General features: G+C 34.3%; 1 protein-coding gene across 1 annotated transcript in view; it reads right to left on the bottom strand.

Annotated features, from left to right (window-relative positions):
* The window catches only part of LOC144448422 (potassium voltage-gated channel protein Shaw-like), a 90,672-nt gene extending 72,689 nt beyond the window's left edge, over positions 1 to 17,983 (bottom strand). The window contains exon 1 of the mRNA XM_078138666.1: positions 17,357 to 17,983. Within this exon, the coding sequence (XP_077994792.1) occupies positions 17,357 to 17,983 (627 nt within the window). The remainder of the gene's footprint in view (positions 1 to 17,356) is intronic.
* Between the last annotated feature and the right edge of the window lie 947 nt (positions 17,984 to 18,930).

Below are 18,930 nucleotides of genomic sequence, written 5' to 3' on the forward strand. Positions count from 1 at the left end.
TAAAACCCCTAAAAGAATTGCACATATACAGCTGCAGAGGGACATTTAAGAATTGGAAACCCACCCGTTGACGCCGTAACCTCTGCTGCATATCTTGGTGTATCAATTGAACCAGCTTTAACATGGAAATCACATATAAAGAAAGTTAAATGTGCCATAAGCCCTAAGGTTGGTCTCATGTCAAAAATTCACCATTACATTCCAAAATCAACACTTGTTCTCTTGTATAATGCCCTAATCCTACCACATTTAAATTATTGTATTGAAATTTGGGGCAACAGGTATCCCTCTGCACTTGAACCTCTCCTTCTTTTACAAAAGAAAATTGTTCGCTTAATAACATTCTCTGATTACCACTCACATTCTCAACTAAAAATCCTAGATATTCACAAACTCTGCTAATATCATACATACATGCATGTTCATATTTGACTTTAAACTAACCGTTATTGTCATAACCTAAACCACTATATAAATGAAATATTACCCCACAATTACACAACAAGATCAGCAACTCACAGAAATTTTCCAATACCAAAAGTACATCATACATTTTGCCAATTCAATTTTCAAATATGCTGCTGTAAAACACCGGAACTGCCTTCCCCCTACTTTAAAGAATACCCATAATCGCCATGCTTTCAAGACAAATCTTAAACACCATATTTTACATATTTGATTTATTTTTCCTGTCTTCTGCCTTCCATTGTTGTTTCTTTCATTTTCAGTTCATAGTGTATTGTTCGCACTTCACTTCATCTGATAAGTGTACGCTGTAACTGTATATATATTTATGTTTTTTTATTAAGTTAGGACTATGGACTAGATTAATCCCTAGCGTACTATGTCCATGGTCCTCACCAGGAATATGTTACTCTTCCTTTTTTTGTTTTCTTTTAGTGTTAGTGTAATTATTAGCTGGAAGTAATTTTGTCAGAAATTGTAACTTATTGACTTATTTGCTTTTCCTCCTCCTCTTTTTTTCCTGTTATGTACCATTTGTACAATTTCTGGCGAAATAAATAGAAAAAATGAACAAGCCTATGGCATCTGCTCCACATACACACTTGCTGTAAAGTACCCAATAAAAAGAACAGTAACTGCAATGATTCGTTGAGAATGTAAAAAAATTGTTTTAAAAAATCGCATCGTCGCACCACTTTAGACAACATTTCCTGACCAGAAACTATTTTTTCCTTTTTAGTGGCCTACCAAAAATATGCCAATAACGTATTAAAACTAGTAATATTTTCAGGACAGGTGCGCTTTGGTATCGCAAATGTATGTATCAAGTTATAATGAATTTGAAGCGTGCATTCTTGAGATATAGAGTAATTACCGAAAACCATTAATTGCTCATTAATATTCATGGGATTTTTACCAAAACCTAACCTGTTCTTGCCATTACCCTACGAAACAAGTCTACAAAATTGTGTTTGAATTGAGCCAGTTGTATTTTAGAAAATGGTGATACAGACACACACAGACACTCAGACACACATACATTTCAACCCTTACGGAAGGTAATAAAAGGGAGCAGTGTGAGAGTAGGTACAGGAAGGGGTTACCCTTGAGCCCCTAGAAATTTCTGAATTCAGGGACTAAAACTAAAAGAGTGTTATCTGGTATTATTTTCACATGACAAGGTGATAACAATACCCTCTCCTGATCAAAATTGAAAGTTGAATTCAGAATACTAACACTAAAACAATTCTCAAAGTATAGTTGCATGCCATACCAATCAAAATCAGGGAAAAATTATAGTATACTCATTTCTTGTAACAGAACGCCATGTACTAGTATCTGTGTAATGAAAAGTTAGCTAAACATTACCATACTCTTTGTATTCAACATGTATTTAATATTTATAATCAGCAATGAAACCTGTCAGAGATTTTCAGCTCACCAAGTCACCATATCATCCCAGTATCTGGTATGTTTTCACTGATTGACATATAATCTACACTGCGATATTCTAGATGAGTTGATTCTATTTGGTCAAACTTTGCCCTCCTGTGTGGCTTCAGCTGTTTATTTATTTAACCAGGTTATTCCTTACTACTTTTATCAATTAATGATTTGTTTCGTGTAACAGAACTCAATGTACTAGTATCGGTTTGATCAATTTGTGTTACCGATTGTTATGGTCTACTGTACTGGCTTCAGAAACTAAATGTATATGTCGAATGTGTATGCATTTTCATAGGGGCTATGTATACAGACAATAAGATATGGCTATCAAACAGACAATAAGATGTGGCTATCAAACAGACGATGAGATGTGGCTATCAAACAGACAGTGAGATGTGGCTATCAAACAGACGATGAGATGTGGCTATCAAACAGACAATGAGATATGGCTATCAAACAGACAATGAGATATGGCTATCAAACAGACAATGAGATGTGGCTATCAAACAGACAATAAGATATGGCTATCAAACAGACAATAAGATGTGGCTATCAAACAGACGATGAGATGTGGCTATCAAACAGACAGTGAGATGTGGCTATCAAACAGACGATGAGATGTGGCTATCAAACAGACAATGAGATATGGCTATCAAACAGACAATGAGATATGGCTATCAAACAGACAATGAGATATGGCTATCAAACAGACAATAAGATATGGCTATCAAACAGACAATAAGATATGGCTATCAAACAGACAATGAGATGTGGCTATCAAACAGACAATAAGATGTGGCTATCAAACAGACAATGAGATATGGCTATCAAACAGACAATGAGATGTGGCTATCAAACAGACAATAAGATATGGCTATCAAACAGACAATGAGATGTGGCTATCAAACAGACAATAAGATATGGCTATCAAACAGACAATGAGATGTGGCTATCAAACAGACAATAAGATATGGCTATCAAACAGACAATGAGATGTGGCTATCAAACAGACAATAAGATATGGCTATCAAACAGTCAATGAGATGTGGCTATCAAACAGACAATAAGATATGGCCATCAAACAGACAATAAGATATGGCTATCAAACAGACAATGAGATGTGGCTATCAAACAGACAATGAGATATGGCTATCAAACAGACAATAAGATGTGGCTATCAAACAGACAATGAGATGTGGCTATCAAACAGACAATGAGATATGGCTATCAAACAGACAATAAGATATGGCTATCAAACAGACAATAAGATATGGCTATCAAACAGACAATGAGATGTGGCTATCAAACAGACAATAAGATATGGCTATCAAACAGACAATAAGATATGGCTATCAAACAGACAATGAGATGTGGCTATCAAACAGACAATAAGATATGGCTATCAAACAGACAATGAGATATGGCTATCAAACAGACAATAAGATATGGCTATCAAACAGACAATGAGATGTGGCTATCAAACAGACAATAAGATATGGCTATCAAACAGACAATGAGATGTGGCTATCAAACAGACAATGAGATATGGCTATCAAACAGACAATAAGATATGGCTATCAAACAGACAATGAGATGTGGCTATCAAACAGACAATAAGATATGGCTATCAAACAGACAATAAGATATGGCTATCAAACAGACAATAAGATATGGCTATCAAACAGACAATGAGATGTGGCTATCAAACAGACAATAAGATATGGCTATCAAACAGACAATAAGATATGGCTATCAAACAGACAATGAGATATGGCTATCAAACAGACAATAATTCTGATGTTAAAAGAAAGGACAGTAATCTGACCGAATGGCAACGATGCTGAACTAATCCATTTCAATTTTTTTACCGATTTGTAAAATTACGATAGTGTCCATCTTTAGCGACATCTTAATGTGGGGTCTCCCAACGGAGTGTACTCGGTCCCATTTTATTTAATTTATACACATCATCATTAGCTGAGTTGCTCACTGATCACGATGTTTCGTATCAATTGTATATGCGGATGAGACGGGGATTTACATCTCGTTCGAGGTTGATGAGTCTGCACCCGCCATTGCTCAGATATCTGATTGTATTAGGGGTGTGCAGTGTTGGATGCTAGGTCACCGTTTGAAGATGAATGACAGTAAGACGGAGGTCATCTGCTTTGGTACGAGGCATTCCCTTTCTCATCTCTGGCATGTGAATGTTGCAATCGGCGGCTCCCTCGTGAATTCGGCGCCGGTAGTTAAAAATCTTGGTGTTCTTCTCGATTGCCAGTTGACGATGGAGCGGCATGTGACATCCACATGCAAGAGTGCATACTTTCATTTACGAAATATAGCTAGCATTTGTAAATTTCTTCCACGTTTGTCACTTGAAAGGCTCATTCATGCTTTCATTTTTTCTAAATTAGACTATTGTATTGTAATGTACTGTTTCCTGGGCTTCCTTTGTGTTTACTACGGAAACTACAGCTCGTTCAAAATAGCGCGGCTCACCTATTGTCTGGCTGCCGCAAGTATGATCAAATATCTCCTGTTTTAAGATCACTTCACTGGCTCCCAATCGAGTGGAGAATTGAATTCAAAGTTTTACTACTGGTTTTTAAGGCACTTCATGGTCTTGCGCCTATGTACATTGTTGATCTTTTAACACCCAGAAATACTACACGTCGTCTGCGTTCTTCAGATTCGGGCTTGCTTGAGGTTCCGTTTACGAGGTCATCTTTCGTCTACAAACGGGCCTTCAGCTATGTTGCTCCGCGGCTATGGAACGATTTACCGGCTGGGATTAGAATGTGTAATACCGTTGATTGTTTTAAGACAAGTTTAAAAACGCATCTTTTCCGCAAAGCTTTTAATTTAACTGTCTTTTAAGATGTATCGTATCAAGTGTTGTTTTAGTGTCATGTGCTTTTTTTTTTTTTTTCTTTTTTTTTAGATTTGTGAACCGTTTAGAGTATTTTATGGATTTACGGTATAGAAAAATAAATATTATTATTATTATTATTATTATTATTATTATTATTATTATTATTATTATTATTATTATTATTATTATTATTATTATTATTATTATAGAATTGAAGGTGCAATGTATGTTTTACTAAATAACAAGGAACCATAAATCCCATTGAGATAGATTTGGCGACAGACTGAAATTGATGTTTTTTTTGAGGAGACGAGTGTGGTTTTATTGAAAATTGTAAGACTCCAGACGGTGTCGATTCTTTACATTTTGGATGCGTCGATCGATGTCTGAAAGCTTCTTTGAAACGTCCATACGTCGATGTATAATAGATGGCATAAAACGTGCCACGAAATAACATGGCAACTGAGACTAGTTATGTCAATATATACTAAGCCATTGTACACGTTAATCTATATCTTGTCAATGTATTCGAAGGGAGAATTATATTGTTACTGTCAGTGGCTCAGAAAGGAACTCGTTTCAGGAAGGTAGAAAACAGTAAAGAGTATCCATATTTGTAGAAATTGAGTAGAATCCATGCCCTAAGTTTGTATATTATGTATATACACATATATTTAAGTTGCCCTGAGTTTGTATAGTATGTATATACAACTTTACACTGAGGTTCTATATATAAATAATATCATAAACCATACAGTTCTGACCCAAATATTTCGAAGAGACTGAGCTCCTCTTCATCGGTGGGTCTCCAGTTCTGTCAAACAAAGAGCTTGATTTGTTTGACAGAACTGGAGACCCACCCGACCGATGAAGAGGAGCTCAGTCTCTTCGAAATATTTGGGTCAGAACTGTATGGTTTATGATATTATTTATGTATATACACATATATTTAAGTTGCCCTCAGTGTGTATAGTATGCATATACACATATATTTAAGTTGCCCTCAGTTTGTATATTAGGCACAAATAGTAACTTAAATCAAACTAAATGTACGGGCATGCACCGAAGCTTTCAGTTTTAAAATATTTAATAATTTAGTCCTTCATATTTATATAGAATAAGAGTATTTTAGTGATTAGCCAAGGAAATGTAATTCATAAGATAGCAGTATCGTGATATCGGTTGTAATCACATTTACATTCAAAGACCAAGGTCAGATTTGGTTAAACTTAGTAAAAAGACAATCGTCTGGAAAAACTATAGAAAACTATAGAAAAAGTTTACTAGTCCAGAACTAAGGAATAATCGTATGTATTCCTTATCTCCCCACTGATAAGATAATTCTATTACGAGACCAATTGGGATTACATATTCAATTTCTTTATTTTGTAATGTGCTTACTTTGTGACAGTGTAAAGTGGTTATTTGCTCCACAATGTAATAACAAGTATTTATAACGATGGTTTGTCTTCTTGGTTTGGCGTATTTTTGAACAGCAGATTTTTTTTATTTTCAGTTACTCTTTCAACCTTGCGTTCTCTGAGTGTGGTATGATGGTTGAAATTTGGTGAACAGAGTTGGACCGTACACGTATATGACGTCAGAAAGTATAATAAGTTGTGTGTATGTATGTATGTATGTATGTATGTATGTATGTATGTATGTATGTATGTATGTATGTATGTATGTATGTATGTGTGTGTGTGTGTGCGTGTGTATGTTTGTATGTATGTATGTATGTATGTACATGTATGTATGTATGTATGTATGTATGTATGTATGTATGTATGTATGTATGTATGTGTGTGTGTGTATGCGTGTGTGTGTGTATGTATGTATGTATGTATGTATGTATGTATGTATGTGTGTGTGTATGTATGTATGTATGTATGTATGTATGTATGTATGTATGTATGTATGTATGTATGTGTGTGTATGTATGTATGTATGTATGTGTGTAAGTGTATGTATGTGTGTATGTATGTATGTATGTATGTATGTATGTATGTATGTATGTATGTATGTATGTATGTATGTATGTGTGTGTGTGTATGTATGTATGTATGTATGTATGTATGTATGTATGTATGTATGTGTGTATGTATGTGTATGTATGTGTGTATGTATGTATGTATGTATGTATGTATGTATGTATGTGTGTATGTATGTATGTATGTATGTATGTATGTGTGTAAGTGTATGTATGTGTGTATGTATGTATGTATGTATGTATGTATGTATGTATGTATGTATGTATGTATGTATGTGTGTGTGTGTGTATGTATGTATGTATGTATGTATGTATGTATGTATGTATGTGTGTATGTGTATGTATGTGTGTATGTATGTATGTATGTATGTATGTATGTATGTATGTATGTATGTATGTATGTATGTATGTATGTATGTATGTATGTATGTGTAAGGAACTAGTGAGATAGTCCGAATTAAAGGATGTAATCTGACTTTTCGAATAAAACATTTTTATTAAGGAATTCAAGGCACGACATAGTAGGTTAACACTTGACTATATCTGAATTTTATGGACTAGAACGACAACCACGCGAGATAGATGGTTATACGACTAACGAGATCTAAAATTCACACGCACTAAAAAGAACCCTATAGAACAAGCCTGAAATATAGAATAAGCGTAGTTAGACAATAGGAAATGCTGTAAATAATCTATTAATTGCATGGGGTTCCAGCGGTCTGAAACGGAAACTGATTTCCTTCTCCTTCAACCTCAATCGATTCTCATCGCCAGAAACCTTACAAATTCCTGAAATCGACATATCTTATACACTATGAACGTTGGTAGTAAAATGCATAGTTACAGGATAGTTACGATTCTTTTGTCTGGTAAGACGGATATATTTCATGAAACGATCACCAAGATGACCTACAGTCGAACCTATATATAAAATGTATGTATGTATGTATGTATGTATGTATGTATGTATGTATGTATGTATGTGTGTGTGTGTGTGTGTGTGTGTGTGTGTGTGTGTGTGTGTGTGTGTGTGTGTGTAAGATGACTCACTGGACACTATCTGTCAATTATACATTAACCAATATTTTGTTACAGATTGAAAATCAAATCAAGAGTGTACAATTTTATCACTTTTAATAAGCTTACCGAGTTCACCGTCTTTAAGCACTTTTAAGACTAATTTTATAGAAGCATATTTTAAATGAGTTTTATTGATTCCTGCATATTGTATTTAATTTGTATATGATTCCTGCATATTGTATTTAATTTGTATATGATTTTGTGTTTTATTCTGAAGTAACTGTTTTTCCTGTTTTGTTGTCTTTTAGAGGGTCCTGGGGAAGACTAGCTTTTAGCTAACCAGGTTATCTGTATGATTCTTAACCCTCTTTAAATAAAGTTTAAATAAATAAAATAAATAAATAAAACCAACCAATCTAATGTTATTACCTGCAAAACTTTGGCTTAATATGAGGATCAATTAAAAACTATGTATAAACAGTTACCATGGTGATGTGAGGGACAAATTCTATTTTGTAATCTATTTTTGATAGACGAACTCACATTGTATGATGTCAATGTATTACATGGGTGTATGTATACTGTGTGTACAATAATAGTGTCAGGGGTTGATGGAAACTATTGGGGAAAAAAAACATGTTGAATGTTGGTGTGATTGCATTTGATACAGAGAAGACTATATTGTAAGGAACATTACAGTCTTTTTATTGTTATTGGTATCTAGTGTATTTCTAATATATGTATCTTCGATCATTTTAGTTCTAAAATGTCTCTTCGACCAAGAAGATTTTTAAAAATATTTTTGATAATCTCTAATTGGTGTTTCAGCTAAGTGTCTTTATTTAAGTTCAGTAAAGTTGAATACTGTATGATTGACAGATTTAGATTTAATACGTCGTCATGGTGACATTACAGTCCGTATTTTATCACCATTTACAGTTCCTGTGTCTGCTCATAATTAATGTCTGCGTATTTCGTTTAAAATTATTCAAGAAGTATCCGTGTCGTTTCTATGAGATCTCTGACATTGATTGTTAAATTGTCAATAATGTACAGATATCTGAGGACTAAAGAATTCATCAGTCATGTAGTGACTAGGGTGATATTGGTATTCTAGACAAAAGAATGTCTCTCCATCAGCGATAATAATTCGACTTTATCAGTGGGATTTGTTGTTTTGTAGTTCTCCAAATGTTTTTGTCTATGAGATGGATTTCATAGATTAAGAGTGTTACTATATAGAGAGTTGTTCATCAGGGAAACATACGTCCTGTGACGTCGTTGCTAATTTTATGAAGGCGACCGATTTTATTGAACTGTGTGGTCTTTATGAATATAGATTGCTATAACAAATTATACAGTTATACATATATGTAAATGAATTGGAATTATGCCAAACCTTTCCGGCCATGTTTTGTTAAATAATTAGCACTTACAACATTTCTGTACCCCCCCCCCACACACACAGTAGATACGCTTATAGGTAGGTACTCAAGAGAAGTGTAAAATAGGGGGAATTTGCCGTTGACACGCACACGTCAAATGACATATTGTGTATTCTGCCGTTGACACGTATTGTGTATTCTGCCCGGCGTAGGGAATAAACTCAAGATTGAGAATTATTACGTATGTGATACTTACTTCCTATGTGTATGTAGTGTTCCCACTCTACCCGTAGAAAAAAAGACAAAAAGTTAAAATAAATCACACACGCGCGCGCGCACACACACACACACACACACACACACACACACATATCCATGGGTTACAAGATTCAGAAGTTACGTGACCTGTGATCTTTTACACTACTGTGAACCGCACATAGAATATATATAGTCTACTACACTATAGACAATGTCCCATCTACCTGATAGACAATGTCCCATCTACCTGATAGACAATGTCCCATCTACCTGATAGACAATGTCCCATCTACCTGATAAACTAAAACAATTTGATGTAGCCACAAAAAAGTTGTCATTGCCTTCATGTGTAGATTTGAACATAGGAGATATTTAAGCCATGTCTGACCAATTCCAACATTCTACTCGACTAGATTTATAACGCCATTACAGTTTGTTATTACATGTATTACTCTCAATTCTAAGTCAGTTTGTTATTACTCTCAATGCTAAGTCAGTTTGTTATTACTCTGAATTCTAAGTCAGTTTGTTATTACTCTCAATTCTAAGTCAGTTTTTGTTATTACTCTCAATTCTAAGTCAGTTTGTTATTACTCTCAATGCTAAGTCAGTTTGTTATTACTCTCAATGCTAAGTCAGTTTTTGTTATTACTCTCAATTCTAAGTCAGTTTTTGTTATTACTCTCAATTCTAAGTCAGTTTGTTATTACTCTCAATTCTAATTCAGTTTGTTATTACTCTCAATTCTAATTCAGTTTGTTATTACTCTCAATCCTAAGTCAGTTTTTGTTATTACTCTCAATTCTAATTCAGTTTGTTATTACTCTCAATTCTAAGTCAGTTTGTTATTACTCTCAATTCTAAGTCAGTTTTTGTTATTACTCTCAATTCTAAGTCAGTTTTTGTTATTACTCTCAATTCTAAGTCAGTTTGTTATTACTCTCAATTCTAAGTGTTTGTTATTACTCTCAATTCTAAGTCAGTTTGTTATTACTCTCAATGCTAAGTCAGTTTTTGTTATTACTCTCAATTCTAAGTCAGTTTGTTATTACTCTCAATTGTAAGTCAGTTAGTTATTACTCTCAATTCTAAGTCAGTTTTTGTTATTACTCTCAATTCTAAGTCAGTTAGTTCTTACTCTCAATTCTAAGTCAGTTTTTGTTATTACTCTCAATTCTAAGTCAGTTTGTTATTACTCTCAATTCTAATTCAGTTAGTTATTACTCTCAATTCTAAGTCAGTTTTTGTTATTACTCTCAATTCTAAGTCAGTTTGTTATTACTCTCAATTCTAATTCAGTTAGTTATTACTCTCAATTCTAAGTCAGTTTTTGTTATTACTCTCAATGCTAAGTCAGTTTGTTATTACTCTCAATTCTAATTCAGTTAGTTATAACTCTCAATTCTAAGTCAGTTTTTGTTATTACTCTCAATTCTAAGTCAGTTTGTTATTACTCTCAATTCTAATTCAGTTAGTTATTACTCTCAATTCTAAGTCAGTTTTTGTTATTACTCTCAATTCTAAGTCAGTTTGTTATTACTCTCAATTCTAAGTCAATTTGTTATTACTCTCAATTCTATTTCAGTTAGTTATTACTCTCAATGCTAAGTCAGTTTGTTATTACTCTCAATTCTAATTCAGTTAGTTATTACTCTCAATTCTAAGTCAGTTTTTGTTATTACTCTCAATGCTAAGTCAGTTTGTTATTACTCTCAATTCTAAGTCAGTTTGTTATTACTCTCAATTCTAAGTCAGTTTGTTATTACTCTCAATGCTAAGTCAGTTTGTTATTACTCTCAATGCTAAGTCAGTTAGTTATTACTCTCAATGCTAAGTCAGTTTTTGTTATTACTCTCAATTCTAAGTCAGTTTGTTATTACTCTCAATTCTAAGTCAGTTTGTTATTACTCTCAATTCTAAGTCAGTTAGTTATTACTCTCAATGCTAAGTCAGTTTTTGTTATTACTCTCAATTCTAAGTCAGTTTTTGTTATTACTCTCAATTCTAAGTCAGTTTGTTATTACTCTCAATTCTAAGTCAGTTAGTTATTACTCTCAATTCTAAGTCAGTTTGTTATTACTCTCAATTCTAAGTCAGTTAGTTCTTACTCTCAATTCTAAGTCAGTTTTTGTTATTACTCTCAATTCTAAGTCAGTTTGTTATTACTCTCAATTCTAATTCAGTTAGTTATTACTCTCAATTTTAAGTCAGTTTTTGTTATTACTCTCAATTCTAAGTCAGTTTGTTATTACTCTCAATTCTAATTCAGTTAGTTATTACTCTCAATTCTAAGTCAGTTTTTGTTATTACTCTCAATGCTAAGTCAGTTTGTTATTACTCTCAATTCTAATTCAGTTAGTTATAACTCTCAATTCTAAGTCAGTTTTTGTTATTACTCTCAATTCTAAGTCAGTTTGTTATTACTCTCAATTCTAATTCAGTTAGTTATTACTCTCAATTCTAAGTCAGTTTTTGTTATTACTCTCAATTCTAAGTCAGTTTGTTATTACTCTCAATTCTAAGTCAATTTGTTATTACTCTCAATTCTATTTCAGTTAGTTATTACTCTCAATGCTAAGTCAGTTTGTTATTACTCTCAATTCTAATTCAGTTAGTTATTACTCTCAATTCTAATTCAGTTTTTGTTATTACTCTCAATGCTAAGTCAGTTTGTTATTACTCTCAATTCTAAGTCAGTTTGTTATTACTCTCAATTCTAAGTCAGTTTGTTATTACTCTCAATGCTAAGTCAGTTTGTTATTACTCTCAATTCTAAGTCAGTTAGTTATTACTCTCAATGCTAAGTCAGTTTTTGTTATTACTCTCAATTCTAAGTCAGTTTGTTATTACTCTCAATTCTAAGTCAGTTTGTTATTACTCTCAATTCTAAGTCAGTTAGTTATTACTCTCAATGCTAAGTCAGTTTTTGTTATTACTCTCAATTCTAAGTCAGTTTTTGTTATTACTCTCAATTCTAAGTCAGTTTGTTATTACTCTCAATTCTAAGTCAGTTAGTTCTTACTCTCAATTTTAAGTAAGTTTTTGTTATTACTCAATTTTAAGTCAGTTTGTTATTACTCTCAATTCTAAGTCAGTTTGTTATTACTCTCAATTTTAAGTCACTTTGTTATTACTGTCAATTCTAAGTCAGTTAGTTATTACTCTCAATTTTAAGTCAGTTTTTGTTATTACTCTCAATTCTAAGTCAGTTTGTTATTACTCTCAATTCTAAGTCAGTTTGTTATTACTCTCAATTCTAAGTCAGTTTTTGTTATTACTCTCAATTCTAAGTCAGTTTTTGTTATTACTCTCAATTCTAAGTCAGTTAGTTATTACTCTCAATGCTAAGTCAGTTTTTGTTATTACTCTCAATTCTAAGTCAGTTTTTGTTATTACTCTCAATTCTAAGTCAGTTTGTTATTACTCTCAATTCTAAGTCAGTTAGTTCTTACTCTCAATTTTAAGTAAGTTTTTGTTATTACTCTCAATTTTAAGTCAGTTTGTTATTACTCTCAATTCTAAGTCAGTTTGTTATTACTCTCAATTCTAAGTCAGTTTGCTATTACTCTCAATTTTAAGTCACTTTGTTATTACATGTATTACTCTCAGTTTGTTATTATTCTTAATTCTAAGTCACTTTGTTATTACATGTATTACTCTGAGTTTGTTATTATTCTTAATTCTAAGTCGTTTTGTTATTACATGTATTACTCTCAGTTAGTTATTATTCTTAATTCTAAGTCAGTTTGTTATTACTCTTAAGTCTAAGTCAGTTTGTTATTTATAAGTCAAAAAAAAAGAAACAATTGTTTCTGGTCAGGACTGTCTGTCTGAAATGGTGGGATGACGCGATTTTTTTCATTCTCAATAAACTGGTCACAGTCTCCTATTTATGGCAATTACTGTTCTTTTTATTTAGTTCTTTAGAGCAAGTGCAGGGTTCTCCACGACTATTAAAGAGGTGGTGTAATTTGCATATTAATTTGCATATCACCAGCATATTTTTCAGATCATAATATTAGAGAGTGAAAAAATGTTAAAAAGGCTTACAATCAATTAAATTCTCATTTTATCCATTCAGCAAACTTGAATACATGTTTGTGTGTGACGAATTTGGGCTATGAATATTACAGAATATGTACGTGTGCTTATGTGGGTGACAAAACATGGCTGCCGTATCGTATGGATAGTATCGTTCTACGGCAATCACGATTCACATCCGAACTTAATCATCTAGGACAGTAATTCTAACACGGAACTGTACCGGGGTAGTAATTCTTTAAGACTAAGTACAAATTTTAAGTTTTCATTCATCGACATAAAAGCAAAACTGGTCATGACGTCGTATGCGTACTATTACGTGTACGGGACATGCGGGAAGGCTTGGAAAATCTGATTTACCCGGGTACCGTCTTCGATCTTGCTCTACTTGTACTACGGTATTACAGGGAATCGTTTAGGGTGTAAACTGTTTTCAATTTTGTTTCGACTAGCATTGTTATTATCGAGGCGATACACATTGAAATGTGTACGTGGGGTAGATGCTTGTTCATGACTGTGTTGGTTCTGCAGGTGTCTCAGGGAGGGGGCATGGGGAAACACAAAAAAGACCGACTCGCGATGCGCGCGCCGACCAGAAATAATAATTTTTTTTTTTTTTTTTTTTGGGGGGGGCCTAATCTCAATTCTAAGTTATCTGATGTCAACATATAGCTAGTGTACAACAACACAGGTAAAAGTCAAGTTAATTTCCCATAGAAATCTGGTCAGTCGACCTTAGAAACCAGGGAGGTGTTTACTGCATAAAATGTGAACTAAGTTGCTATGTTAAATCATTAATACTTTATGATCCATAACAGCTGACAGTTCACACAGTCCTCACTGCACGCACAGACAAATATTTATTGAAGGTAGTATACAGGGTTATTTGCCATTTCCTAACATATTTCAGGAAACATACTCTGAAAGAAACTATTGAAGATGATATTACTGTTGATAAAATTTCAAGAAGTATAAGTATTTTTAAGGAGAGGGAATTCGAATGTTCGAGTTTTATTTCACATACAGTAGCTCTTGACATAAAAAAGGCTGTCTAAATTTACTTCTATGAAAAAAATTGCGACTGAAATATTTAAATATTGCCTCTACCCGTCACTACATTTCAATACTGCCTCTACCAGTTACTATATTTCAATACTGCCTCTATCCGTCACTATATTTCAATACTGCCTCTATCCGTCACTGAATTCAATACTGTCTCTATCCGTCACTATATTTCAATACTGCCTCTACATGTCACTATATTTCAATACTACCTCTATCCATCACTATATTTCAATACTGCCTCTATCCGTCACTATATTTCAATACTGCCTCTATCCGTCACTATATTTCATTACTACCTCTACCCGTCACTATATTTCAATTCTGCCTCTATCCGTCACTATATTTCATTACTGCCTCTACCCGCCACTATATTTCATTACTGCCTCTATCCGATCCGTCACTATATTTCAATACTGCCTCTATCCGTCACTATATTTCAATACTGCCTCTATCCGTCACTATATTTCAATACTGCCTCTATCCGATCCGCCACTATATTTCAATACTGCCTCTACCCGTCACTATATTTCAATACTGCCTCTACCTGTCACTATATTTCATTACTGCCTCTATCCGTCACTATATTTCATTACTGCCTCTACCCGTCACTACATTTCAATTCTGCCTCTATCCGTCACTATATTTCAATACTGCCTCTACCCGCCACTATATTTCATTACTACCTCTACCCGTCACTATATTTCAATTCTGCCTCTATCCGTCACTATATTTCAATACTGCCTCTACCCGCCACTATATTTCATTACTGCCTCTATCCGATCCGTCACTATATTTCAATACTGCCTCTACCTGTCACTATATTTCATTACTGCCTCTATCCGTCACTATATTTCAATACTGCCTCTATCCGATCCGCCACTACATTGTATATTTCAATACTGCCTCTATCCGATCCGCCACTATATTTCAATACTGCCTCTACCCGTCACTATATTTCAATACTGCCTCTACCCGTCACTATATTTCAATACTGCCTCTACCCGTCACTATATTTCAATACTGCCTCTACATGTCACTATATTTCAATACTGCCTCTACCTGTCACTATATTTAAATATTGCCTCTACTCGTCACTATATTTCAATACTGCCTCTACCTGTCACTATATTTAAATATTGCCTCTACTCGTCACTATATTTAAATACTGCCTCTATCCGTCACTATATTTCAATACTGCCTCTATCCGTCACTATATTTCAATACTGCCTCTATCCGTCACTATATTTCAATACTGCCTCTACCTGTCACTATATTTCAATACTACCTCTACCCGTCACTATATTTCAATACTGCCTTTATCCGTCACTATATTTCAATACTGCCTCTACCCGTCACTATATTTCAATACTGCCTCTATCCGTCACTATATTTCAATACTGCCTCTACCCGTCACTATATTTCAATACTGCCTCTACCCGTCACTATATTTCAATACTGCCTCTACCCGTCACTATATTTCAATACTGCCTCTACCTGTCACTATATTTCAATACTGCCTCTATCCGTCACTATATTTCAATACTGCCTCTATCCGTCACTGAATTCAATTTTGTCTCTACCCGTCACTATATTTCAATACTGCCTTTATCCGTCACTATATTTCATTACTGCCTTTATCCGTCACTATATTTCAATACTGCCTCTATCCGTCACTATATTTCAATACTGTCTCTACCCGTCACCATATTTCAATACTGCCTCTATCCGTCACTATATTTCAATACTGCCTCTACCCGTCACTATATTTCAATACTGTCTCTACCCGTCACTATATTTCAATACTGCCTCACCCGTCACTATATTTCAATACTGCCTCTACCCGTCACTATATTTCAATACTGCCTCTATCCGTCACTATATTTCAATACTGCCTCACCCGTCACTATATTTCAATACTGCCTCTACCCGTCACTATATTTCAATACTGCCTCTATCCGTCACTATATTTCAATACTGCCTTTATCCGTCACTATATTTCAATACTGCCTCTACCCGTCACTATATTTCAATACTGCCTCTACCCGTCACTGTATTTCAATACTGCCTCTATCCGTCACTATATTTCAAGACTGCCTCTATCCATCACTATATTTCAATACTGCCTCTATCCATCACTATATTTGAATACTGCCTCTATCCATCACTATATTTCAATACTGCCTCTATCCATCACTATATTTCAATACTGCCTCTACCTGTCACTATATTTCAATACTGCCTCTATCCGTCACTATATTTGAATACTGCCTCTATCCATCACTATATTTCAATACTGCCTCTATCCATCACTATATTTCAATACTGCCTCTATCCATCACTATATTTCAATACTGCCTCTATCCATCACTATATTTCAATACTGCCTCTACCTGTCACTATATTTCAATACTGCCTCTATCCGTCACTGTATTTCAATACTGCCTCTATCCGTCACTATATTTCAATGAAATATAATGACGGATATGATATGATATGAGACACACGGCTAAAAACAAGGACAACATGTGTATAGACTGATTAGATACAGCCCAAGGTAGTAACTAGTATTACTTTGGACCAATCCATGTTTGCGTAATATCCTTTGAAAAATAAAAATTGCAAATCATTGAGTTTGTTATATTATAATTTGTTCAAGCTTCGACAAATGTAGACGCCAACGTGTACGAGTAATATGTCGAAGAAAGAATGAATGAACCACAAAAAGTGTTACGTTGTATGTGCTGTAGTGTATAGTGACTGTTACAGTAAGAGACTCTACATTATGTGTGTTTATTTTACGAGACTTACTGTAGCCCATCTTGAGGAGTAAGGTTCTTCAAATAATGTCCATACTTTGGGTTGACACCTTTGCCACCAACTTTCCTTTTCAAAACCCCCGGATTCCTCAATACCGAATCTTTTGGCAACATCGTCATCTTCATCTTCCAAATCATTATCCTCCCAATCCGGTCCATTCAATTTAGCCAATGTTTCCTGTGCATCCCGATGCTGTGTATAATTCGACCAACAACACGGTTCAATTTGTTTCTCATCTATTCCCCAGAATTGCAGTTCTTCCTCGAAAAGCGGTCCACACACGTCGTTTGGACAATGTAACTTACCAGTTCGGTAGTAGTTCAGGATCGCTAAAAACACACCCGGGTGCCTATCAAAAAAGAACTCCTTTGCTATAGGATCATAGTCTGCATTATTTGCCGTTGTCTGTGTCAACCAGGAAAGACGTGTATCGGGTATATTTCTCAGAGTTGACTTGTACGTTTCGTGGCGAACCCCACCGACATTGATGTACACGACATTGTCTCGGCGTCGCGGCATCCCCGTTGTCTCTCCGGCAAGAGCATCTGTTTGTCCGCTAATCGAAAGTTTGTCTTCCCCATCGCCTCGCACTGAACGTTTACTCGAAGAGGCACTCATTTTACAATACCTTGTCTTATGACACTTAGAGTTGTAAAGAATAACAAGACTTCCAGTCAATCTGTCATATCATCCTAACCACATAGTTGAATTGGTTTACTACAGGAATCATCATATATCTCTTTTTACGCCATCACACCATAACACTTTGGACAAGTCTTCCTTCGATGTTGCTTCGATGTACCGACAAAAGTGCATTTAAACATCTAGGTTGTTTTGTTTGCTCATCCCTAGGTATTGTATATTCTCATTAGGCTGGTTGCTACATATTGTAATGATGAAAATATTGAAATTCACATGGCAACGAACACTGACATTCACATGCCAACGAGCATTGACATTAACTGAATAGGATCGCTACTGAACTGTTCGATAAAAGTTATCAAAGATTCACAACCAATCACACAAAAGGACGCATGCGTAGAATGCCTGCACCTGTCACTTAAGACAGGTGCGTTAAATCGATTTTAGATAGTAACCATGACGTAGCCATTATTATGCAAATAAGTTATTTTCCATCTCGAATTGTGATTCTCGATTCGAAAAGAAATAGGAATGTTAAAACATTATCAATTATATCTAACATTGCTTTATTGTCGACAACATTGAACAAAAAATAGATTGAACTCTTTTAGCACTGTGGTGCTCCCACTCTGAAAAATGTACACTTTAAATCAAGTACTACGTTGCCATGGTAATGGTCATCCGGTCCCTCGAATCTCAATCGATTTTTACATCTCCGTATTGAACAATTTTCATGGCTATCTTGGCATATTTTAACATCTGCTAGTGTATTCTGTTTGCAAGGCTATAGAAGTAATCGTCACTGTCAGAATAACATGGTCTATTTGCAAGTTTATAGGATTAATACAGCGATTGCTAAGAATAGCGATGTTTTGAGACAACAAACATACAAACAAACAAACAAACAAACAAACAAACAAACG

Source organism: Glandiceps talaboti, chromosome 17, assembly GCF_964340395.1.
Source record: "Glandiceps talaboti chromosome 17, keGlaTala1.1, whole genome shotgun sequence".
Lineage (NCBI taxonomy): Eukaryota > Metazoa > Hemichordata > Enteropneusta > Spengelidae > Glandiceps > Glandiceps talaboti.